This window comes from Thalassophryne amazonica, chromosome 8 (genome assembly GCF_902500255.1).
Source record: "Thalassophryne amazonica chromosome 8, fThaAma1.1, whole genome shotgun sequence".
Classification (NCBI taxonomy): domain Eukaryota; kingdom Metazoa; phylum Chordata; class Actinopteri; order Batrachoidiformes; family Batrachoididae; genus Thalassophryne; species Thalassophryne amazonica.
In genome coordinates, this window is record NC_047110.1 from 100,192,054 (window position 1) to 100,214,351 (window position 22,298).

Sequence of the window (22,298 nt, forward strand, 5' to 3'; positions counted from 1 at the left end):
TTTAAATTCTATTCTAGAATTAACAGGAAGCCAATGAAGAGAGGCCAATATGGGTGAGATATGCTGTCTCCTTCTAGTCCCCGTCAGTACTCTAGCTGCAGCATTTTGAATTAACTGAAGGCTTTTTAGGGAACTTTTAGGACAACCTGATAATAATGAATTACAATAGTCCAGCCTAGAGGAAATAAATGCATGAATTAGTTTTTCAGCATCACTCTGAGACAAGACCTTTCTGATTTTAGAGATATTGCGTAAATGCAAAAAAAGCAGTCCTACATATTTGTTTAATATGCGCTTTGAATGACATATCCTGATCAAAAATGACTCCAAGATTTCTCACAGTATTACTAGAGGTCAGGGTAATGCCATCCAGAGTAAGGATCTGGTTAGACACCATGTTTCTAAGATTTGTGGGGCCAAGTACAATAACTTCAGTTTTATCTGAGTTTAAAAGCAGGAAATTAGAGGTCATCCATGTCTTTATGTCTGTAAGACAATCCTGCAGTTTAGCTAATTGGTGTGTGTCCTCTGGCTTCATGGATAGATAAAGCTGGGTATCATCTGCGTAACAATGAAAATTTAAGCAATACCGTCTAATAATACTGCCTAAGGGAAGCATGTATAAAGTGAATAAAATTGGTCCTAGCACAGAACCTTGTGGAACTCCATAATTAACTTTAGTCTGTGAAGAAGATTCCCCATTTACATGAACAAATTGTAATCTATTAGACAAATATGATTCAAACCACCGCAGCGCAGTGCCTTTAATACCTATGGCATGCTCTAATCTCTGTAATAAAATTTTATGGTCAACAGTATCAAAAGCAGCACTGATGTCTAACAGAACAAGCACAGAGATGAGTCCACTGTCCGAGGCCATAAGAAGATCATTTGTAACCTTCACTAATGCTGTTTCTGTACTATGATGAATTCTAAAACCTGACTGAAACTCTTCAAATAGACCATTCCTCTGCAGATGATCAGTTAGCTGTTTTACAACTACCCTTTCAAGAATTTTTGAGAGAAAAGGAAGGTTGGAGATTGGCCTATAATTAGCTAAGATAGCTGGGTCAAGTGATGGCTTTTTAAGTAATGGTTTAATTACTGCCACCTTAAAAGCCTGTGGTACATAGCCAACTAACAAAGATAGATTGATCATATTTAAGATCGAAGCATTAAATAATGGTAGGGCTTCCTTGAGCAGCCTGGTAGGAATGGGGTCTAATAAACATGTTGATGGTTTGGATGAAGTAACTAATGAAAATAACTCAGACAGAACAATCGGAGAGAAAGAGTCTAACCAAATACCGGCATCACTGAAAGCAGCCAAAGATAACGATACGTCTTTGGGATGGTTATGAGTAATTTTTTCTCTAATAGTTAAAATTTTGTTAGCAAAGAAAGTCATGAAGTCATTACTAGTTAAAGTTAATGGAATACTCAGCTCAATAGAGCTCTGACTCTTTGTCAGCCTGGCTACAGTGCTGAAAAGAAACCTGGGGTTGTTCTTATTTTCTTCAATTAGTGATGAGTAGAAAGATGTCCTAGCTTTATGGAGGGCTTTTTTATAGAGCAACAGACTCTTTTTCCAGCCTAAGTGAAGATCTTCTAAATTAGTGAGACGCCATTTCCTCTCCAACTTACGGGTTATCTGCTTTAAGCTACGAGTTTGTGAGTTATACCACGGAGTCAGACACTTCTGATTTAAAGCTCTCTTTTTCAGAGGAGCTACAGCATCCAAAGTTGTCTTCAATGAGGATGTAAAACTATTGACGAGATACTCTATCTCCCTTACAGAGTTTAGGTAGCTACTCTGCACTGTGTTGGTATATGGCATTAGAGAACATAAAGAAGGAATCATATCCTTAAACCTAGTTACAGCGCTTTCTGAAAGACTTCTAGTGTAATGAAACTTATTCCCCACTTCTGGGTAGTCCATCAGAGTAAATGTAAATGTTATTAAGAAATGATCAGACAGAAGGGAGTTTTCAGGGAATACTGTTAAGTCTTCTATTTCCATACCATAAGTCAGAACAAGATCTAAGATATGATTAAAGTGGTGGGTGGACTCATTTACTTTTTGAGCAAAGCCAATAGAGTCTAATAATAGATTAAATGCAGTGTTGAGGCTGTCATTCTCAGCATCTGTGTGGATGTTAAAATCGCCCACTATAATTATCTTATCTGAGCTAAGCACTAAGTCAGACAAAAGGTCTGAAAATTCACAGAGAAACTCACAGTAACGACCAGGTGGACGATAGATAATAACAAATAAAACTGGTTTTTGGGACTTCCAATTTGGATGGACAAGACTAAGAGACAAGCTTTCAAATGAATTAAAGGTCTGTCTGGGTTTTTGATTAATTAATAAGCTGGGATGGAAGATTGCTGCTAATCCTCTGCCCCGGCCCGTGCTACGAGCATTCTGACAGTTAGTGTGACTCGGGGGTGTTGACTCATTTAAACTAACATATTCATCCTGCTGTAACCAGGTTTCTGTTAGGCAGAATAAATCAATATGTTGATCAATTATTATATCATTTACCAACAGGGACTTAGAAGAGAGAGACCTAATGTTTAATAGACCACATTTAACTGTTTTAGTCTGTGGTGCAGTTGAAGGTGCTATATTATTTTTTCTTTTTGAATTTTTATGCTTAAATAGATTTTTGCTGGTTATTGGTAGTCTGGGAGCAGGCACCGTCTCTACGGGGATGGGGTAATGAGGGGATGGCAGGGGGAGAGAAGCTGCAGAGAGGTGTGTAAGACTACAACTCTGCTTCCTGGTCCCAACCCTGGATAGTCACGGTTTGGAGGATTTAAGAAAATTGGCCAGATTTCTAGAAATGAGAGCTGCTCCATCCAAAGTGGGATGGATGCCGTCTCTCCTAACAAGACCAGGTTTTCCCCAGAAGCTTTGCCAATTATCTATGAAGCCCACCTCATTTTTTGGACACCACTCAGACAGCCAGCAATTCAAGGAGAACATGCGGCTAAACATGTCACTCCCGGTCCGATTGGGGAGGGGCCCAGAGAAAACTACAGAGTCCGACATAGTTTTTGCAAAGTTACACACCGATTTAATGTTAATTTTAGTGACCTCCAATTGGCGTAACCGGGTGTCATTACTGCCGACGTGAATTACAATCTTACCAAATTTACGCTTAGCCTTAGCCAGCAGTTTCAAATTTCCTTCAATGTCGCCTGCTCTGGCCCCCGGAAGACAATTGACTATGGTTGCTGGTGTCGCTAACTTCACATTTCTCAAAACAGAGTCGCCAATAACCAGAGTTTGATCCTTCGGTCGGGTGTGTCGTCGAGTGGGGAAAAACGGTTAGAGATGTGAACGGGTTGGCGGTGTACACGGGGCTTCTGTTTAGGGCTACGCTTCCTCCTCACAGTCACCCAGTCGGCCTGCTTTCCCGGCTGCTCGGGATCTGCCAGGGGGTAACTAACGGCGGCTAAGCTACCTTGGTCCGCACCGACTACAGGGGCCTGGCTAGCTGTAGAATTTTCCACGGTGCGGAGCCGAGTCTCCAATTCGCCCAGCCTGGCCTCCAAAGCTACGAATAAGCTACACTTATTACAAGTACCATTACTGCTAAAGGAGGCCGAGGAATAACTAAACATTTCACACCCAGAGCAGAAAAGTGCGGGAGAGACAGGAGAAGCCGCCATGCTAAACCGGCTAAGAGCTAGTAGCTACGCTAAGCTAGCGGATTCCTAAAAACACGCAAAGTGAATAATGTGTAAATAATTTAGAGGTGATTCAGCAGAAGGAGTGCTTTAGTTAAGGCACGTAAAGATTACACTGGGAAACAAATCGTAATCTAGATAACTAGATCAATCTAACTGCGCAGATTAAACAGCTAACAGATACAGAAAAACACAGCTGTGCTCCGGAACAGGAAGTGATACAATACCGCAGTGAGAGCCAACCACCAGTAGAGGCAAGCAAGAACATCAACATTATTACTGTATTCACTAACATGAACACCATTACTAAACACAGTTAACTCTCAATACACTGTTAGTTAATGTGTATTACTGTATTCACTAACATGAACACCATTACTAAACACAGTTAATTCTCAATACAGTGTTAGTTAATGCTTATTACCAGGGGCATAGCACCAAATTCTGGGCCCTGGGTACTAGCCATATTGAAGACCCCCCCACTGTTATGTTCTTTTTTATTAATGCAAACAACAAATTTCTAATGCGTAGTCAAGCCAGGTCTAAATCATGTATACCTTAGATCACACTTGGGAGTCAGAACCCTTTTTAAAGTTGGGGGAGCAATATTGAGTTGGTGTGTCTGGGGGACACACCAACTGTTTGGTCCCCCAGACCCCCCAACTCAACATAGCTAGCTTTCAAGCTCACCTCTCTTTTCAAAGAATTTGGTTAGCAGCTGCTTTCCCTCATTTAGTTTTCTTTCCGTCCTTTTTTCTCTTCTTTTTTGAAATCCAGACTTTGATTTTTTAGGAAAGACATATTTTATTTCAGCCTAAATACTAGGGCTGCAACTAACGATTATTTTACTAATCAGTCCATCGGTTGATTATTTTTTCTATTAATCGTTTTTTTTTTTTTTTTTTTTTTACTTACATGTGAGTTTTGCCATTATTTCTTTGAGTTATCATTAAAAGGCCTTTATCACGCAACATCAACGTTTGAGCTTGTCACAAAGTTATGATGTTATATTCTCATCAAAAACATACCTGGAGTAGTGTTTTGTTTTATTTTGCACATACATACATCACTGACACACCACAAAGAGATTTCCATCAGGTTTCACCCGATTATGAGCATTTTTAGATGCCTACAGCAACTATCTCAACCACTGACAACATATTACAGCAAGAGTCCACGAAAGTATTTTAAAGGCCTGACTAAAGTGTAATATGTTATATTTAATAAGATATTTTCATGAAAAAAGACACAAATGTGCTGTTTACTGCATTTTATTTTTTTCTTGTGTAAAAACACAGCTTAGATGTGGTTTGACCGAAACAAATTGTCATTAAACTTAAATAAAACAGGGATGAAGTGGAGGTTTAACAGTCACTAGGTGTTCACAGGAAACAGTTATTTATACATTTATTTATGTTCATTGTTAGTTGGTTTAATCTTTTCTGTTTTGTTTTATCAGATTCTTTTTGTGTTTCTCTAAAACTGTATTGTGGCATTATTAGTGATTATTACTATTATTGTTGTTGTTTCTATTATTATTATTATTATTGATATATAAATTAAAAATAAATCAATAAAATATTACAATTTGTAATACATTTGACTATTTTACGACAACAAACGCTGAGCCATGAATTATTAAACAGAAAACAATGTGCAGACAGCTGCAACAGCTTAATGCTAACTTCAACATTGAAAATGCCATAGACATGCTAATGTGTTAGCATCAGTCCCGTTTTTAAGTTGTAAAATACATCTATCAACTGTTTCAGAAGACCATAACAGGTCAGAATAACATAAAAAGGTAAATATTACTCACAGACATATATATGCTCTTTGGGGTTTTAGTGGGGAAAAATTAAGACTAAGCAAAATAAAACACTGAATCAACAAAGCACCAGATCGAAGCACTGCTTCGATCTGCGAATCACTGCTTCGATTGGTTCAAGGTTCAAAGCAAAGCCGTGCTGCAGAAACGGTTGATTTATATGGAAGAAACAAACCATTTGCGGTAAAACAAAGTTATTTAACAACTAATTGATGACTAAATTAGTTGACAACTATTTTAATAATCGATTAAATTGATTAGTTGTTTCAGCACTACTAAACACCTCCTCTTTCTGTGAGATCCCGTTTGCAAATGTGTGTGTGTGTGTGTGGCAGTGTGCCGGCTGTGGGCCTGGACTAAACCATTGTACAACTGTGCAGGGGTGGAAGGGCCCCCAGAGATCTTTCAATATTATTGTTAGAGCAGAATTATGTTTTGTAACATTTATACATTCATTCTAATTATATTCTTTTACAACATGAATTGTATGGACATTAATAACATGCAACACAAAAATGTATTTAATGCCAGTTTTTTGCCCCCCCCATTCTCTGGGCCCTGGGTACATAGTACCCTTTACCACCCCGGTCCGACACCCCTGCTTATTACTGTATTAACTAACATGAACACCATTACTAAACACAGTTAACTCTCAATACAATGTTAGTTAATGCTTATTACTGTATTAGCTAACATGAACACATTACTAAACACAGTTAACTCTTAATAGTGTTAGTTCCTGCTTATTACTGTATTAGCTAACATGAACACATTACTAAACACAGTTAACTCTTAATAGTGTTAGTTCCTGCTTATTACTGTATTAACTAACATGAACACATTACTAAACACAGTAAACTCTGTGCTCAGCTTCGGGCATGGTTTCTGGTGGATTATTGCACCAGTGCTGTGCATGAGCACACCTCATTTTCAGACCAAGACACCCACAGACACACAAATGAGTGAAACACACGCTGAATTTAAAGGACATGAGCCTCGGGCATGAAAGTGACAATTTCATCGGTTGGAAACATGCAATGACATTTGCACTGCTGCCAAAAAATCTCACTAGAAATCTGAAATGTCAATAAAATTGACTAGAATACGTATTGAGGTAAACATGTCTAATTTGCACATGTTGGAGAGGAAACTGTACAGCATAGTAATAATTAAAATTATTTACAAACAGACGGGTTTGTGTGAAATATAAGTCTAGTGACAAACCTGATGTTACATGGGGTTTTGAGCCATTCGGGGAGGTCAAAAAGTCGCTAAATCCAAGTCTCTGGACATTTGGGCACAATTGGGGTCTAGGAATTCGAACAACGCAGACACAGAAGTGTAAATGCCTCCAGAACATCAGGACATCGACACAAACACACACTTGTGTCGTAATTTCGCTTTGCTTATCCTTACTTCAGGTCTGTATTTTTGTGTGAGCGTGAACGTGTGAGGAGTGAGCAACTGACCTCCTCTCACGTTCATTGACACTCAGGCCCCTGCTGAGGGTTTCCCCCCGTTAGTAAAAACAGTGGCGACGAGGGTCCGGGGCCTGTCTTCTTCTCCTCTGCTCTCTGCTGGCGTTGGGACAGCCTGCTGGTAAACAGAATGCTTTAACAACCCTCTCAGCTTCCCGACTTGTTAAATGATTCAGTTGCTTCGACACTTCAGAGTGGGGCCAAATGTTCCATTTCAGCAGATCCCGTAAAGGAGGCTTTGCCATTAATGACGGTGGACTCGGGAGACCCACCAGCACCTGGAGATGCAGAAACAAATGGGGAGATGGTGTACGAGTGGGGGCATGCTGAAAAAAATGACACAATTTGGTGAAAATACTTGTGGATCGAAGGCAGTTTTATTTTTATATTTATCAGCGTAACGTGTTCTGGACAGCCACCGTTCACTAAGCCCTCAGCTAACACTTCATTTCAAGCCTAATGAAATTTTAAAGTTCATTCATCTCATTAGCATACTATTAGCATATATTACACCTAAAGTCGGGCGGTAAAACCGTGCCTCTGTTGTTTTTCAGAATTTTAAAGTTTACACATTTACATTAAATACCTTTTTTGTATGCATAAGTAAATCCTGCAATGCACCCCATACCCCCGACCTTTGGGAATAGAAAGTTCACAAGATAAACGTCTGTTGTGGAGAAAACTTGTTTTTGCAGATTATTTTTCCACCAAATTTGGCAGTACAAATCTAACAGTGGCCACGCAGGTACCTGCCTGATTTTGTGCTGTTTTGTCTAGTTTAGGCTGCCCAAACACTTGTTGTGGCTAGACGAAAAAAAAGAAGCATAAAAACAAGTTATAATTTCTGCTGGGTGTTAGTAACGTGACATCCTCAATAAATTGCTGTAGTACCTTTGCACCTGAGACTAGAATCTCAAAGTGCTTCATTGTCGTTCCTCACAGTCACCCATCAATCATCCAGCAATACCAGGAGCCTCAGCAAGGTGGGAGGAGCCAGAAACCAAAAACCACCAACCTGCCGCTCACACCTGAGCTACATGCACTCCTGTTTATTCAAAGTTGTCAACATCATTAAAGCTGCAGTCGGTAGCATTAATGGCCCCTTCATACATAACATGAAGTTGAGTGAATGAGGCAGAAAAAAAAAGAATTAGTGAGCCCTGAAAATTCCACACTTGCACGCCTGTGTGCACACACACGAACACGGTGCAACCACGTGAGAGGTGTGATACCCCATAAATCGAATAAAATGTGTAAGGACCAAATAATGAGAGACCACAGAACATTATAAGAACAATGAATGTACTGTTTAAATGTAAGACGATCATGTTACTGGTAATGATGTGTAATTGATGCCTGATGACTTGACGGTCTGTGTTGGAAATGAGGACACAAATAGATTTCATTTTGTCCGTTAAAATTGGTAAATCCTGTTGTCTCATGATTTGTGGATGTTAATGCTGGATTACAGTTGCAAACATCCATTTTAATCAATTTACAACCATAATCCAAATAATGAGACACAACAGGATTATTCCCATTGTAATCCAATCCCATCATTTGCATGGTTTATTTTTCTGTTTTCTTACTGACTAGTTCACCACTGAAGGCTACGCCTAAAACCCGCATAATAATATAGTTCAATAAAACTGTTACGCAGACCATAGTTATAGGTTCTAGGGAAATGTTGCTAGATTCCTAGTCCCAAGTCGTCAAATAATCACCGTTAGTATTGTATTTATTGGTTATCACAGCTTACCGTAGCAAGAGCATCTTCATGCTAAACTGGAAATTCTGTGAGCAGACCCGCAGATTTCTCCATCTTGTCAGTTGCATCGAGTAATTCTGTATCAGAATCCACATAAATACTTTCATATGACAGATTAAATTCACCCATTTCAGTATCGTCATCGTTGCACTAGTTTCTCTCACTCTCAGCTGACAGCGCCAGCAACGTGGTCAGGCCGCAGAGTAATATATCAAATGTGAAACAGTCAAATATTTTGCCACCGTCAACGCAATATTTTATAGTCAGAAAATTCACACGATTAACCAGTCCATTTCGCGGACAAATGTAATTGGATTAGAATATTTAATTCCTGTTATAAAGGGTAGTTAATACAAGAATTATCATCCTTCTGTTCCTTTTTCTTCATGAACCATGGCCATGGACATAAACAAGGAATTAATGAACTGACATGAATGAATTGATGCGCTCATACACTCAACAAAAATATAAACGCAACACTTTTGGTTTTGCTCCCATTTTGTATGAGATGAACTCAAAGATCTAAAACTTTTTCCACATACACAATATCACCATTTCCCTCAAATATTGTTCAGAAACCAGTCTAAATCTGTGATAGTGAGCACTTCTCCTTTGCTGAGATAATCCATCCCACCTCACAGGTGTGCCATATCAAAATGACCATGATTAGTTCACAGGTGTACCTTAGACTGTCCACAATAAAAGGCCACTCTGAAAGGTGCAGTTTTGTTTTATTGGGGGGGATACCAGTCAGTACCTGGTGTGACCACCATTTGCCTCATGCAGTGCAACACATCTCCTTCACATAGAGTTGATCAGGTTGTCAATTGTGGCCTGTGGAATGTTGGTCCACTCCTCTTCAATGGCTGTGCGAAGTTGCTGGATATTGGCAGGAACTGGTACACGCGGTCGTATACGCCGGTCTAGAGCATCCCAAACATGCTCAATGGGTGACTGACTGATGGTGTCTGCACTGCACACTGAGGCGTAGCTGAACGCATTCCAAAGGTGATGTGCTTTTCATTTTTTACCATGTCATATGAGCCTGCCAACCCGTGCACCGCGGTGGCATGTTGAGAGGTGATGCACTTCATGGCATGATATGTGTTCTCAAGCTGCGTAGAGTTGAATAGCGATGACACAGCGGTCAGCTGCGATATGATGTCCGGCTCGCCGGCAACACACCACCTGTCCGAAGCAGCAAAGTGCTCACATGAATGGTCTCATGGCTCCAGGATGTGGGGCAAAAGACTGCCCATGCTGATCTGTCAGTGAGGCTATCAGTCAGGCTGTCACATGACAGACGGATGTGTGAATGTTGCGACCACGTGTCACGTGAGGTGTAGCGACCCGGTGAGCTGTTTTTATTTATCACCATGTCATGAGAACCTGCTCATAGGTGTGCATTGCGGTGGCGTGTTGAGAGATGATGTTCTACATGGCATGATGTGTGTTCTCCAGCTTTAATGATACAGTGGTCAGCTGCGACATGATGATCGCCTTGGTGAACGCACGTGTGATTATTTGACGTCTGCGGTTCACCCGCGTACACTGGCATCATCTGATTACCTCCAGTGGGTGCGCCTGGGCTGTGACCATCAGCAAACGCATGTCACGTGATGTGGCTGTCCGGTCGGATGGTGCGTTGGCGCTGTGACACATGTGGGTCGAATGGGTACTCTCCCAACAGTCAATTGGTTCGCTGGTGTGAAGGCTGGCTCAATCGCACCATTTGGTCACGGTTCGATGTGGCTGATGATTTCATGCAGCCCCTCAGCTGCAGCACGATTTGTCCGACCTGCGATCAGATGGGAGTGCGACCTCATCTTGGCCGCTGTTCGAATGGGTTTCTGGCGCAAGCGACATGCAAATGTAGAGTGCAAGTGCTGTGGCAAAATGGTTGTGGCAATTGCTGTTCTTGGCAGCTCCGATTTTTCACGACTGCCATTCAAATCCTCCTTCATGTGCTATTCGGCCTTAATCATGTTATGTGTGAAGGAGCCATTAGGGATATTTATTAGCAAAAACTGAATATAGCATTCACAACAATCTGTCCATTAGTGTTGTGTGTGGGGGGGCTTGGCTGGACACTGTTTTGTTTCCTTCCCACTGTCGCCAAGTGCTTGCTCACAGGGGGTCGTTTTGACCGTTGGGGTTTTTACGTAATTATTGTATGGCCTTGCCTTACAATGTAAAGCGCCTTGGGGCAACTGTTTGTTGTGATTTGGTGCTATATAAATAAAATTGATTTGATTTGATTTGATCATGCACGTCTGCCCATCAGCTCAATGTTTTCATGGTTCGCTCATACGAGCTGTTTGGCCGTGAGTCGCCCTGAGTTGTACTTATTCGTAGTATGTGTGAAGGGGCCCTTAAAGGTTCTGGCTCAGTTATTTACTCATTGCATTACTCAGTTATTCATTAACTATGAATGCAGTCATTTTCATTTAAATGAAAACCTTTCACTGCAATAGAATCAATCTGTTAAAAAGTTACAGTGTGTAGGATTTACTGTCATCTAGTGGTGAGGCTGTAGATCGCATTACGCCACAATTTTGTTTCCCTTCACATTTTTGGCGACGGGGACACATGCTTTCTTGCCTTCACTTGTGATAAGCAATGTCTATAATCTTCACAAAAACAAGGTTTGTCAAACTTGTTAGCCTGCGCTAGCAACCAGTGTATAGGGGGGTGACCACTGATTTAGGTTCTTCAGTCTTCCAGCCATGCTGCATTCTGTGAAACTATGCTGCTTTTGAGCTACTCTATCAACATGGTGGCCTCATTCATCAGCCTTGATCCCTTCATATGTATGTGGGCATAGATATGAAGGGCTCATTCTAGGCTGATGATACATGGAGTCTTTGTTCCAGGCAGTTATGCACTAATTGTTGTGTGTGGGGGGGCTTGGCTGGACACTGTTTTGTGGTTTTTGTGTTTGTTTTCCTTCCCAGGTGGTTTGGGGCTGATCTCTGGAGAGAATGTGCTGCAGAAGAGTCTCTCACCTCTGTCACGGTGATCTGCTGCACCTGTTGCACTCACGTGCGATTCTGTAATCAGGACGATCTATGACACCTGTGACATTCACGTGCAGTTCTGAGGACTCTCAGCTGGTACCAATGAAGAGATGAAGAACTGCATTTAAGCCAGCAGTGATCTGGGCTTAATGGCCGGAGAATTCTGTTATGGTCTGGATGCAGATTGAGGAGCGGTCCAGCATCTGACTGAACCCAGTGCTAAATAACCAGAAGCAGTTCCAAAAGAAACAATTTTTTTTTTTCCCCACTGTGCAATACAAAATAAATAAGTCTGGTGGGGTGAAGAGGTGGCGCGCTCTCCCAGCGCCTCAACGGATCGGAGCCCGAACGTTCTGGACTCAGGAGCTCCGCCGACACCCCCAGGTGGCTTTTCCCAAGACTGTACTCTGCGAAGGAGGAACAGAGGTAAGGTTATTCAGTACTTTTAGCAAGAAAAACTATTTAGAGGCACACTTATCAGCAACACGTTCAGGTCTGATTTCAGACTTAATTCAGAAGAACAGCTGCTCACAGCTTGTGGAGGATTATCAATCCGCACGCCACAGCCGCGAGGAGCAAACGAGACAATTTTCTTCAATACTTAAATTTAGCTGCGCAAAAACGCCACATTATATTCACAGATACGCTTTTAAGGGATAATCACCTCTGACGTGTGCTGACAGCGCTTGCCTCTCACCCTCGTCCTCCTTCACAGACGCAATGTCAGATTCTGGAGCGGCCCTCAGCGTCCTCAAACGGTCGTCACACGGTCGTAGTCTCCGGCAATTAAGCCCAGATCACTGCTGGCTTAAATGCAGTTCTTCATCTCTTCATTGGTACCAGCTGAGAGTCCTCAGAACTGCACGTGAATGTCACAGACTCACGGCCAAACAGCTCGTATGAGCGAACCATGAAAACATTGAGCTGATGGGCAGACGTGCATGATCAAATCAAATCAAATCAATTTTATTTATATAGCACCAAATCACAACAAACAAAGGCAAGGCCATACAATAATTACGTAAAACCCCAACGGTCAAAACGACCCCCTGTGAGCAAGCACTTGGTGACAGTGGGAAGGAAAAACTCCCTTTTAACAGGAAGAAACCTCCAGCAGAACCAAGCTCAGGGAGGGGCAGTCCTCTGCTGGGACTGGTTGGGGCTGAGGGAGAGAACCAGGAAAAAGACATGCTGTGGAGGGGAGCAGAGATCAATCACTAATGATTAAATGCAGAGTGGTGCATACAGAGCAAAAAGAGAAAGAAACACTCAGTGCATCATGGGAACCCCCCAGCAGTCTAAGTCTATAGCAGCATAACTAAGGGATGGTTCAGGGTCACCTGATCCAGCCCTAACTATAAGCTTTAGCAAAAAGGAAAGTTTTAAGCCTAATCTTAAAATTAGAGAGGGTGTCTGTCTCCCTGATCTGAATTGGGAGCTGGTTCCACAGGAGAGGAGCCTGAAAGCTGAAGGCTCTGCCTCCCATTCTACTCTTACAAACCCTAGGAACTACAAGTAAGCCTGCAGTCTGAGAGCGAAGCGCTCTATTGGGGTGATATGGTACTGTGAGGTCCCTAAGATAAGATGGGACCTGATTATTCAAAACCTTATAAGTAAGAAGAAGAATTTTAAATTCTATTCTAGAATTAACAGGAAGCCAATGAAGAGAGGCCAATATGGGTGAGATATGCTCTCTCCTTCTAGTCCCTGTCAGTACTCTAGCTGCAGCATTTTGAATTAACTGAAGGCTTTTCAGGGAACTTTTAGGACAACCTGATAATAATGAATTACAATAGTCCAGCCTAGAGGAAATAAATGCATGAATTAGTTTTTCAGCATCACTCTGAGACAAGACCTTTCTAATTTTAGAGATATTGCGTAAATGCAAAAAAGCAGTCCTACATATTTGTTTAATATGCGCATTGAATGACATATCCTGATCAAAAATGACTCCAAGATTTCTCACAGTATTACTAGACATCAGGGTATGCCATCCAGAGTAAGGATCTGGTTAGACACCATGTTTCTAAGATTTGTGGGGCCAAGTACAGTAACTTCAGTTTTATCTGAGTTTAAAAGCAGGAAATTAGAGGTCATCCATATCTTTATGTCTGTAAGACGATCCTGCAGTTTAGCTAATTGGTGCGTGTCCTCTGGCTTCATGGATAGATAAAGCTGGGTATCATCTGCGTAACAATGAAAATTTAAGCAATGCCGTCTAATAATACTGCCTAAGGGAAGCATGTATAAAGTGAATAAAATTGGTCCTAGCACAGAACCTTGTGGAACTCCATAATTAACCTTAGTCTGTGAAGAAGATTCCCCATTTACATGAACAAATTGTAATCTATTAGATAAATATGATTCAAACCACTGCAGCGCAGTGCCTTTAATACCTATGGCATGCTCTAATCTCTGTAATAAAATTTTATGGTCAACAGTATCAAAAGCAGCACTGAGGTCTAACAGAACAAGCACAGAGATGAGTCCACTGTCTGAGGCCATAAGAAGATCATTTGTAACCTTCACTAATGCTGTTCTTGTACTATGATCAATCAATCAATCAATTTTTTTATATAGTGCCAAATCACAACAAACAGTTGCCCCAAGGCGCTTTATATTGTAAGGCAAGGCCATACAATAATTATGTAAAACCCCAACGGTCAAAACGACCCCCTGTGAGCAAGCACTTGGCTACAGTGGGAAGGAAAAACTCCCTTTTAACAGGAAGAAACCTCCAGCAGAACCAGGCTCAGGGAGGGGCAGTCTTCTGCTGGGACTGGTTGGGGCTGAGGGAGAGAACCAGGAAAAAGACATGCTGTGGAGGGGAGCAGAGATCGATCACTAATGATTAAATGCAGAGTGGTGCATACAGAGCAAAAAGAGAAAGAAACAGTGCATCATGGGAACCCCCCAGCAGTCTACGTCTATAGCAGCATAAACTAAGGGATGGTTCAGGGTCACCTGATCCAGCCCTAACTATAAGCTTTAGCAAAAAGGAAAGTTTTAAGCCTAATCTTAAAAGTAGAGAGGGTGTCTGTCTCCCTGATCTGAATTGGGAGCTGGTTCCACAGGAGAGGAGCCTGAAAGCTGAAGGCTCTGCCTCCCATTCTACTCTTACAAACCTATAATTAGCTAAGATAGCTGGGTCAAGTGATGGCTTTTTAAGTAATGGTTTAATTACTGCCACCTTAAAAGCCTGTGGTACATAGCCAACTAACAAAGATAGATTGATCATATTTAAGATCGAAGATCGAAATAATGGTAGGGCTTCCTTGAGCAGCCTGGTAGGAATGGGGTCTAATAAACATGTTGATGGTTTGGATGAAGTAACTAATGAAAATAACTCAGACAGAACAATTGGAGAGAAAGAGTCTAACCAAATACCGGCATCACTGAAAGCAGCCAAAGATAACGATACGTCTTTGGGATGGTTATGAGTAATTTTTTCTCTAATAGTTAAAATTTTGTTAGCAAAGAAAGTCATGAAGTCATTACTAGTTAAAGTTAATGGAATACTCAGCTCAATAGAGCTCTGACTCTTTGTCAGCCTGGCTACAGTGCTGAAAAGAAACCTGGGGTTGTTCTTATTTTCTTCAATTAGTGATGAGTAGAAAGATGTCCTAGCTTTACGGAGGGCTTTTTTATAGAGCAACAGATTCTTTTTCCAGGCTAAGTGAAGATCTTCTAAATTAGTGAGACGCCATTTCCTCTCCAACTTACGGGTTATCTGCTTTAAGCTACAAGTTTGTGAGTTATACCACGGAGTCAGACACTTCTGATTTAAAGCTCTCTTAATTCTATTCTAGAATTAACAGGAAGCCAATGAAGAGAGGCCAATATGGGTGAGATATGCTCTCTCCTTCTAGTCCCTGTCAGTACTCTAGCTGCAGCATTTTGAATTAACTGAAGGCTTTTTATGGAACTTTTAGGACAACCTGATAATAATGAATTACAATAGTCCAGCCTAGAGGAAATAAATGCATGAATTAGTTTTTCAGCATCACTCTGAGACAAGACCTTTCTAATTTTAGAGATATTGCGTAAATGCAAAAAAGCAGTCCTACATATTTGTTTAATATGCGCATTGAATGACATATCCTGATCAAAAATGACTCCAAGATTTCTCACAGTATTACTAGACATCAGGGTATGCCATCCAGAGTAAGGATCTGGTTAGACACCATGTTTCTAAGATTTGTGGGGCCAAGTACAGTAACTTCAGTTTATCTGAGTTTAAAAGCAGGAAATTAGAGGTCATCCATATCTTTATGTCTGTAAGACGATCCTGCAGTTTAGCTAATTGGTGTGTGTCCTCTGGCTTCATGGATAGATAAAGCTGGGTATCATCTGCGTAACAATGAAAATTTAAGCAATGCCGTCTAATAATACTGCCTAAGGGAAGCATGTATAAAGTGAATAAAATTGGTCCTAGCACAGAACCTTGTGGAACTCCATAATTAACTTTAGTCTGTGAAGAAGATTCCCCATTTACATGAACAAATTGTAATCTATTAGACAAATATGATTCAAACCACCACAGCGCAGTGCCTTTAATACCTATGGCATGCTCTAATCTCTGTAATAAAATTTTATGGTCAACAGTATCAAAAGCAGCACTGAGGTCTAACAGAACAAGCACAGAGATGAGTCCACTGTCTGAGGCCATAAGAAGATCATTTGTAACCTTCACTAATGCTGTTTCTGTACTATGATGAATTCTAAAACCTGACTGAAACTCTTCAAATAGACCATTCCTCTGCAGATGATCAGTTAGCTGTTTTACAACTACCCTTTCAAGAATTTTTGAGAGAAAAGGAAGGTTGGAGATTGGCCTATAATTAGCTAAGATAGCTGGGTCAAGTGATGGCTTTTTAAGTAATGGTTTAATTACTGCCACCTTAAAAGCCTGAGCCTGCTGCTGCAATGATTTGTGCACGCGACAGTGTCTTTCAAGCAGGAACACAGTGCAAGCAGCTGCACCACATCGCGTCGCTGATGTGGAGAACAATAAAATAAAACCAGCTGTATAATTAGTAAATATCACTGGGTTGATATAAATAATACATAAAAGGGGACGCAATATGGTTAACTGAAAAAAAGTCACTTAGGATTCAAACCCTTAAGCTGTGATTACCAGACAGAAACTTTACTACAGCGCTTCCATCGCTGTCCTGTAAATGGTGCGGAAAAATGCCTGAAATCAAGAAGGACATTGACGTATTTAAAAAAAATTAAAAATAAACCCACACACCATATAAAAACACCACATTTGATTGAGTCCCTCTTATCAAATAGGCCATACAAGTATGATCCGTCCGTTCGTTCCTTTGTAATTGACCCATGGTCACAGACGCAGTCATGAAATGAGATCAATGAGAAGCAGTGCACTCTTATCATGTCCACATCTGCTGGCAACGTGTCCAGCTGACCCTGCGCATCTTGTGGACGACGCACCACAGGACAGACACTGCGTCATGTGGAACAGAGCTCATGTGGGTCACGTGACATTCAGATCACCGCAGCATGTTATGATTTGATGGGCCGTTTAACCTGGGGTAGCCTGCCAATGTGTGTGGCGTGCACGCGCTGGCTGCAGCCAATTGCAACAGTGATGTTTTCATGTATGTCCATGTGATGGCAGCAAGCAGACACACATGCGTCACAGTGGACAGTTGTTAGTCCATGTCAGTACAAACACTGTACGTGTTCTCCAGCCGTGATGTCCAGAACCACAGATCTCCACAGCCGCTCCCATCAGCGGCGACATCCCGTCAGTTCAGCGCACACACCAATGTGTCACTGTATCTGTTTGCAAAGCCACACTCATGGGGCACTCAGACAAATTTCACATCCAGCTCAACAGTGATTGTCTGCTCACTGTTGTCGTGCTAATAGCGCAAGTGGCCACACATTTTCTAAGTCCCACGTGAGCGGTGTTAGATGTTCGTGTGTGTCAGCTGGAATTTGGCCAACACCTGTGCCGCACAGCGCATACTCTGTCTTTCAGCCGCAGGTGTGCGCAAATAGTTGTAGCAACAGGTGTATGAGGCGTTGGAGGCAACTATTTTACACATTTTGCATACGATTCCTGCTTCATGCGCACAAAGTGAAGGGGCCCTAAAGGATGTCACCAAAGACCATCAAAATGTTCAAATATTTGTAGAGATGATTTACTTTTGGAAAATTGTACATCATGAATTTGAACTTAAGTTATTAATACGTGTGTGTGTGTGTGTAAAACCTCCCTCCTCTCCAACCCCTCTGACTGCAGACCCGCGACACTTTGGGGACATTTATGAAGAAAGCCATTAAGCACTACAGAGACGACCTGGATCTGCAGAACCTGATGGATTACATCCAAAAAGAGGTGCTGTGGTGAACTCTGCAGTGATGTGCGGTTACGTCTACAGCAATCTACATCACACACATCTTAATTAAACACAGCCAGAAGCTCATCCAGTAGGTCTGAGCCAGCAACCAGGAAACCGCAACTGGTGACCACAGAGCTCCGTGCATGTTATTTTTAGCTTCAGTGAGGACTTTTCATACGGCTCCTGTTCTCTGTGGGTCTCCTCCTGACGGTCACGTTCCAATCTGCACACAGTTGCACGCGTGTGAACCTCAATCTTCCCTTGAGTGAAGTCCAAACGGGCTCAGAGCTGCAGCACATACAGCCGAGTGCATTACCAGCTTTCTAAATATAAACCTCCATCTCTTCTCCCTTCTTTCCTTTCCTCAGTTCAAGTGCTGTGGGTGGAATAACTACACAGACTGGTCTTGGAATCTCTACTTTAATTGCACACAAGATAACCCGAGCTCGGAGCGCTGTGCTGTGCCTTACTCCTGCTGCACGCCTGTTCCTGGAGAGGTGCAAATTCTTTTTTATTTGCTGAAAATCAAAATGTACAGTGTTTGCAACGTCAGCAAATAGACCAATTTGTGATTAACTGTGACGATGCAGCTGCATGACCAGACACTGTGACATTAAAATGGCTTTGGGGCAATAACAGAAGCCAAACCTTTGTAGATTAACTGGTTCAAATATAAGACTCACACATAAGAGTCTGTGTGTCTGTTGTTTACCATCTGTGTAAATAAAAACAGCCATCAGACACCAGCACTAACAATGGCCAAAGGTAGACACCAAAACATCATTATAATTATATATAAAAAAAAAAAAAACAGCTGTGATTGCCAGAATAATTCTGTTAAAAAAAAGGACAGCAAAAAGGCATAAATTTACATAACCTGTACATTTTATGGTATATTTGTAATTTACAAGGAAAAAAAAGAGCAGCCTTTGGATACCAGAACAATTTTGTAAAAAAAAAAGTAAAAATACATACATTTACAGAACTTGTAAATTTTACAGCGTAAAGTTGTGATTTACAATAAATAAATAAATAATAAAAATGTTTTAAACCAGAAATTATTCATTCAAGTAACATTATCATGCTGTTTTTAAACTAATGATGTCCCCATTCAATTCAACGTTGTGCTGCTCCCATTTTGCTCTGGGCCGCCACAGGAGGTTTTGGCGAGTGATTCAAATATTGACATGGGTCCAGCTGCGTAATTAGAATGGGTCTCGAGTAGCGCTGAACCTGGGATATTTCACTTGGGAAATGATGCATGCTTGCTGTTTGTGCCACTGTGCTGTCACACAAAAGGAACTACTCTGAAAATATAATGAGCTGTATGTTATATTGCTATATTATTATACGCTTGTTTCCCCAAATAGAGTATCCCCATTTCAAGACTGCCTTCACGCCATTCAACTTTATTATTTATTTGCGAATTTATATCATTTTACAGTATTTCCTGTAAAGGTACTTACACCATTTTTGCTACATTTTTTTAAACATTATTATTCTGGCAACCATCACTGCCCCCTGCCAAACAAAAAACAAATTATTACCTTCTTTTTTTCTTTTGCAGTGTTCATAACCAGCAGCATATAAAACACACTCATTATGTAGCAGTGAAGGCTCTGAGAACAACCAGACAACATCCTTTTGAAGAATTCGATGGCTTTTAATTGACAAGATTGTGATTTTCTTAGCAATTCACAGAGATCTAAAATTACATCAAGTCTGTGCTTGCCTGTGATTGTTACAGCTGAAGCAAGTACACAAGTCATACATGTTTATTCATGAAATGCACAAATACCCCCAAAATATGCCAATCTCAAGTCAACGTTGAAGTATTTTGTGTAAATTGCCGGTCTTTCTAGTATTTCTAGAGCATCACTTCTTTAGCATTTGGCAGCGGTATGAGTCCAAAATTATTGGACTCGTGCATGTAGAGGTTTTGTTTTTGGTCCTTTGTGTCTGTGTGTGAACACAATATAATAGTTTTGATGCAATTTGGACTAAAGATGGTGGAATGACTGAAAGGACAAAGTCAACTGATGTTGAAAAACGTTGACCCAATGCTTACATAAAGGGGAGATTTAAAATAAGTACAAGTATACAAGTACAAGCCCCTTTAACTCGTGTGAGCTCAGGTTCACAAAATCAGGCCACGAGTTATCTGGAACCTCAAGTTAATTAAGTTGACCAAAAAAACTTAAAACCAACTTACCTTGCCATATTACAATAGTTTTGACCATTTGCCACAAGATTCCTTACTGGATGGTGATGAGTTCTTCGTCTGGAATGGGTTCGAATTTTTTATTTTTTGTAGCTGCTGCATGTCAGTGACGAGGGCTTCGTCAGTGTGAAAGATTCTTGACAATTTGAAGTTTTTGGATGTGACTCTTTAGATCCTTACAGCCTGCTCAGATTGGGCTGGAATTTATACACGCGCCTGCTGCACCTGCCATGCGTGTGGCTGGCGCATGTACAAATTCTAGCTCAATCTGAAGCGGCAGTAAGGATCTAAAGAGTTGCATTCAAAAACTTTGAATCATCAGGAATCATCTGCACAGAACCGTTTACCCTCGTTGCTGACATGCAGCAAGTGGAGGAGGAAGACAAAAAAAAAAAAATCATTGTCCAGAATCGTCCACACTGACGATACCTCCCAAAAATGGTCAAATCAAAATTGACTTTTATACAGTCGTCTAAATTTTCAGGGTCCACAACTTGACCCCGAGTAAAGCCGAGTTAACGGGCTCATCTGTATTTTGTGAATGGTTACTATGAAAGACTAATGTGAAGTTATGTTACCTTTCTATTGCTCACATGACCTTCAACTTTAGCTGAAAGGCCAAACTAAAGGTCACACATATTTAAGTCAAACAGGTTGGAGCCAATATGGTAGCAGGGTTGTGTGTCAAAAATAAAGTGGATCCATCTTAAACAGAACCATCTTTTATGATGTCACTGAATTACAAATAAATAACATAACGCTGAGACATTCATGGAAGGTGTGGCTGCTGTGCTCTCTCCAGTGTTCCTTCTTGTTGACAAATCCAGCCAATCATAACTAACCTTTGCTGCAGTGTTTATGTTTATTTCCTGCAAAATTAGATTCCATTTTTTTCTGTTTATGTAAGTTTTCTTTTTGCTTTCTCTACAATATGCTCCTGTGTGTGTCTAAAGTCAGATTATGTGCAGATAAGCACGTACAGTGTGGCGTTTGCTCAGGTGTGCATGCTTGCCCACATTATCACACCAATACAACATGTCCACATGACAGTCCTTCAGCACAGTGTGTTGGCTCCATCCCACTAACACTGATTATCCATCATTCTGCACTGACAGCTGATCACAGCAACCTTTTCCTACAAGGCTGAAAAATCAATTATACACATGAAGTGGTGCAGCGCTGCACCCTGCTGGGCATTTACTGCAACTGCATAGCTGCAAAAGGGTCCTTGAGTAGTCGCGCTCATCTATCATAGTGAGTCGATTACCCCAACACTTCCCCCAAAAACCCACAGCTGTGACACAGCAGCCCATAAAAGCATAAACATGAACATCACACAATACGTGAGGTTCTTGCAGTTGGACAAAAGAGTTCCACGCTGAGAGACGATCTTTATGACTGTCTGTTTCTCTCTCCTTGCTGTGCTTCATCTGACATGTAGGCGGTCATCAACACCATGTGCGGTTATGGGGTTCAAACCCACAATTTCCTGGAGGCAAATCGATCAATCTACCCCGTAGGCTGTGCAGACAAAGTCGCGTTGTGGATTGAATCTCATCTGGTGCTGGTGGGGGCCCTGGCTCTGGGTCTGGCCTTGCCTCAGGTAACCTTTCCACCTGACTAACTAACCTGTAATTCGCAGCTTGGGCCTGGATGACCTCTCACACGTCTGGGTCAGCTGAGATGCACAGGACAGGAAGCTGACTCGATTGAGCGCGTAATGATCGACATATTGAGGCGCTCGGCTGCCCTAAGGTCCAAGAAACACTTCATCAATCAGAACACCGCCTCACCTGCATACAAATTGCCAACAACTTTCCTGCACACGCTGCCTGACGCAGATTATCAATTATGTGACGAAAAAGAAACCTGCAACATGTCAGGTCAGTGTCATGAATCCGTGAGAAAAAAACGTA

At 41.4% G+C, this 22,298-nt stretch overlaps 1 protein-coding gene across 1 annotated transcript in view; it reads left to right on the forward strand.

The window, feature by feature from the left end:
• tspan33b (tetraspanin 33b) overlaps positions 1–22,298 on the forward strand; it is a 40,244-nt gene that overhangs the window by 15,161 nt on the left and 2,785 nt on the right. The window contains exons 5-7 of the mRNA XM_034177079.1: positions 18,062–18,157; positions 18,530–18,658; positions 21,824–21,985. Coding sequence (XP_034032970.1) covers positions 18,062–18,157; positions 18,530–18,658; positions 21,824–21,985 — 387 coding nt within the window. The remainder of the gene's footprint in view (positions 1–18,061; positions 18,158–18,529; positions 18,659–21,823; positions 21,986–22,298) is intronic.